At 15.4% G+C, this 4,292-nt stretch overlaps 1 protein-coding gene across 1 annotated transcript, besides 3 other annotated features; it reads right to left on the reverse strand. All coding sequences in view use genetic code 6, as the record gives it.

Annotated features, from left to right (window-relative positions):
* The first annotated feature begins 219 nt into the window (after window positions 1-219).
* Window positions 220-252: a microsatellite.
* Window positions 253-342: 90 nt separating this feature from the next.
* Window positions 343-392: a microsatellite.
* Window positions 393-1,539: 1,147 nt separating this feature from the next.
* Window positions 1,540-1,577: a microsatellite.
* A 949-nt stretch (window positions 1,578-2,526) lies between these two features.
* IMG5_194150 (hypothetical protein) lies at window positions 2,527-3,994 on the reverse strand (the record flags this gene model as incomplete). Its single annotated transcript, XM_004024955.1, has 6 exons — window positions 2,527-3,108; window positions 3,162-3,254; window positions 3,372-3,419; window positions 3,490-3,686; window positions 3,746-3,887; window positions 3,950-3,994. 6 exons carry the CDS (start codon window positions 3,992-3,994, stop codon window positions 2,527-2,529), a joined length of 1,107 nt encoding a protein of 368 aa, XP_004025004.1.
* Between the last annotated feature and the right edge of the window lie 298 nt (window positions 3,995-4,292).

Genomic DNA, 4,292 nt, shown 5'->3' on the forward strand with positions numbered 1-4,292 from the left:
TATAGATTAAAATAATTTATATCTTACAATATTAATCTTTCAAAAAAGAAACATTTTTCTAAAGCAAGTTCAAATCATTTTAAGCTTTTTAAAATTAACTCATTAAAATACAATTTTATATAAAAAGGTTAGATAAGAGAATAAAAATCTTATTAATTTTTATTAAATATAATTATATATTTACAATTTTTTATTCTCAAAAATATGAAAATATCAATAATAAAATTAAGTATAAAATTAATGTATACAATTTATATTAAATTATTTTTAGTATTTTTTTTTTATATATAAAGTTTTATTTATGAAAATTGAATTTATATCTAGTATTTTTAGATTATTTTTTATTTAGTTTAATAAATTATTATAATATTTAGTTTAATAAAATATTATAAAACTTACTAAATAGTTTGTATTAATAAAAAAATTACTTATTTTTATTAAAATTAACAATATATAATTAATTTTTGTATAATTAATTAAACAAAAAATATTGTATTAAGCAAATAGTAAAACTATATGATCCTAAAAATAAATTTTAGAGTTATATTTAATTTATAAAATGTCCAATTATAAAGTCTAAATACATTATTTATCAATTTTTTTTTATATTTATATCATATATTTATATAATTTTTATCAAAAAAAAAGAACGTTAACAGTTTCTTATCATATTTTTTTAAATGTATTTTTATATAAAAATTAGAAAAGAATAATATATTCATATAAATATTTATAACTTAATTAAATTTATAATAATATATTAAATTAGATAAATCATATAATTAATAAAATAAAATAAATATAATAATAATTATATTATATGTTAAAATATTAATAATTTAAAAAATTTCTATTTAAATTTATTTTCTGCTTAAATAATAATTTATAATTTTATTAATATTCTCAAAAATTTTAATAGTGCTTAAAAGATAAATTATATAAAAATATTATTTAAGCAGAAAATAAATTTATATAATAAAATTATTAATTTTATTTTAGAGTCTACAATTTTATTTTCATATTTAATTATATTTTAAATATTATTTTATTTAATTTTTTTATATATATAAATTAACTTTTATTTATATTAATGAATATATTCTTAAAATAATATTTAACGTATAAAATTTTGTCCTAATAGAACTACTTCAAATGTAACATTTGCAAAATATATTGCAATTTTTGAAATTTCGATATATGCATAAACTATTATAATACTTAAGTTTGTATTTTTGGAGTATAATATAGATTGCAATAAGGGTAATATATTAATAATTGATTTTTATTTAAAAATTATATATTTGATAAATACGTAAAAATTAAATATTTTTTCGATTTCATATTGAAATTGGTTTCTATTTATTTAGTACATCTAATTATTTTAACTCAAAAACAAAAAAGCCCATCAGCTTTTTTCTTTAAAAAATATATTATAAATTTGTTACAATATATAAATAAAATTTTACACGCTTTTTAGGTTAGCCTTAATCATTATTCGTTTATTTATATGCTTGTTTACCATATTTTTATTATCCTATATATTATTCAATTAATTATTATTCTTCTAATAATTATTAGTTAAAATTTTTCTTTTCTATTTTTTTATTTAATAAAACATCTTATTCATTAATAGTTTAATCTTATACTTCGTTTTATTAAATATATGTTTGCTATTGCATGTTTTGTAAACAATTCTAATATTTAATGCTTGTTTGTATTAATATTCCTTATGTCAAATCATTTATCTAAATATAAGATATATAAAATAATAAAAAATATAAATACTCTAATTCTACTTAACATAGTATCTTCTAATATTTCTATAATTTTTTAAACTATATCAGCAGAAGGATCATTTGAAGAAAGTTTTAATTACTTTAAATCTTATTAAATTTTTCTTTATTTGAAAAAATTAATATATTTAAAATAATTTATTATTATATTACTGTATTTTATTGGTACTTTCTTCAACTAATTAATCTATCCCTGTATAATTATTTAGGTTTTTTTATGATATTTTGTTTATTGTAGTTTCTTGGAGTATTTTAAATTAAGAATAGATAATCATAATAATTTTTTCTAAGTTAACCTTCTTTTATTCTAAAAAATGTTATTTTATATATTCGTTTCTTTCTTCTTTAATCATTTTATACAAAATTTATTTTTTTTAAATATCATCAGCTTAATGCGATAATGTTTTTATATTATTTAATAAGAATTTATTTTATTCTTCTATTTCATTTTATCTGCTTAAAAGCGTATTTTTGATATTTTCATTTGCCAATAAAAGTTCCTTTGTAGTTCCTATTTATCTATAAAGATTATTTAATTATTATTAATTTTCAGGTGTTTTTTCTTTAGTTTATAAAAGCTTAATTTATTATTCATAGTTTTTTTTATTAGTTAGCAAATCTTCATCCTTTTTGTTTATTATTTCTTTTTTTTTAAATTAAAATAAAAATAAAAGATAATTAAAATATATAAATTAAAATGTACATTCTTAAGTTTTTAAATTTTCAATTTCTTTCATATAACTTTAGCAATCTTATTCAAAACCTCTAAGTTTTTAATCCTTTTTTTTATAAAATAAAAAAATAAAAAATATATGAAATAAAATACAATTTCTGCTTTCAATCTGTTAAGTTCATCTAAATTTTAATTGATATTAATTAAAATATAATCTTTTTTTTCATTATTTTAAGTTGAATCTTCTTAGTAATCTTATTATTCTAAATTTTTAAGTTTAGTTTTTAATTCTTCATTTTTTTTTTTTAAATCATTAATTTCATAATTCAATTATTTTATAACTAAATTTTAGGAATACATATTATATTAATTTTAGTTTTAATTATTATTATCTTTATTTTAAAGCGTTTAATTAGAAAATATATTGCTTGTCAAATTTATTTATGCAATACTGCTTTTTTTTGTATTAGCTTCATTTTATTTATCTATCATGTTTTCAGTGCTAATATTAAATAAATATGAAGCATTATCTCTTCCATAAATTATTCTTATTTCAGCTAATGAATCCCAAGGACAGAGCATCATTACCCTTGGTTCAATTACTATATCTTAATCTCTATGTCCTAGTTAATTATTTGTATTCTATTTTTTTATTTTTAAAAATCATTATTTAACTATTTTATTTTTATTATTACATCACCCCATGAATATATATTTCCTCTTCTTGAAACAGCATAAGAACAATCACCACCTGCATAAATTTAAACAACTGGATCTTTCTAAAAAGTCTTTTTTTAAAATAATATTATTTTAAATATTAATAATAATCAATAATTTAAAATTTAATTAATATTATTTTTCATTTTATTTTAAGAATTTAATTTAAATAATAAATATTTTTTTACTTGTATTAAAGTTGGTTCATCATATTGTTTTGTGTCACTCTATCCAAGCTACAAAAAAATAAATTATTAATTTCAAATATTTTATTTGGTTATTTATTTGAAAATTAATATTAAATACTTATCCCGATTCGTTTTTACCCCAAGTATAAACCTAGCCTTATGTGTCTAAAATTAAAATATGGTTATAACCAGTTGCAATACTAACGATTTTGTTGATTCTATCTAATTTCATAGGATTCCTTGCATCTTAAATGCTTTCACATTGTCTACCTAAACATGTACTTTTGGAACCCCATGAAAAAACATCTCCTGATGCTATTTATGTTTTTTATGAGTGTTTTAATCATTTTTATAATATATATCTAACAATTTACTTGATAAGCAAAACCAATTTTATTATGTACATGCTAATTAAATAATATTTATTTCACGTGGTACATATTCCCAATTTAAAATTATTTTTTCTTATTAAATTTAATTTAAACCAACTCTAAACATCTCTTTCTAAGTTGAAACCTTTTGTATATATTAGTTAATTAATATATAAAAATAATTATGTAAAAATCAAAATTATTTACATCTAAAAAGTTGTTTGAAGGTCTGTTTGTTTTCCTTTATTACATTAAAATAAATCTAAGTACAACGAAAATTAGATGTATTTTTTTTTTAATAAATTAAAAAATAACATATTGTAAAAAATATTATTTGTTAAAATAAAATTAATTAGTAAATCAAAAAATATTGATAAATAGTTCTTTTCTTTTGAAATATTATTAAAAGATATTTAAATTTTATTAGTCTCCTTAGCTAAATTTACATTATAAATTTTTTAATCAAATTTTTTTGTATAATGTATTATTAAATTTTATATTAATTATATATTGCTTTAAATTTAAAATTATTAAGAAAACATTTATTTAA

Source organism: Ichthyophthirius multifiliis, assembly GCF_000220395.1.
Source record: "Ichthyophthirius multifiliis unplaced genomic scaffold scaff_1120509251392, whole genome shotgun sequence".
Taxonomy (NCBI): Eukaryota; Ciliophora; class Oligohymenophorea; order Hymenostomatida; genus Ichthyophthirius; species Ichthyophthirius multifiliis.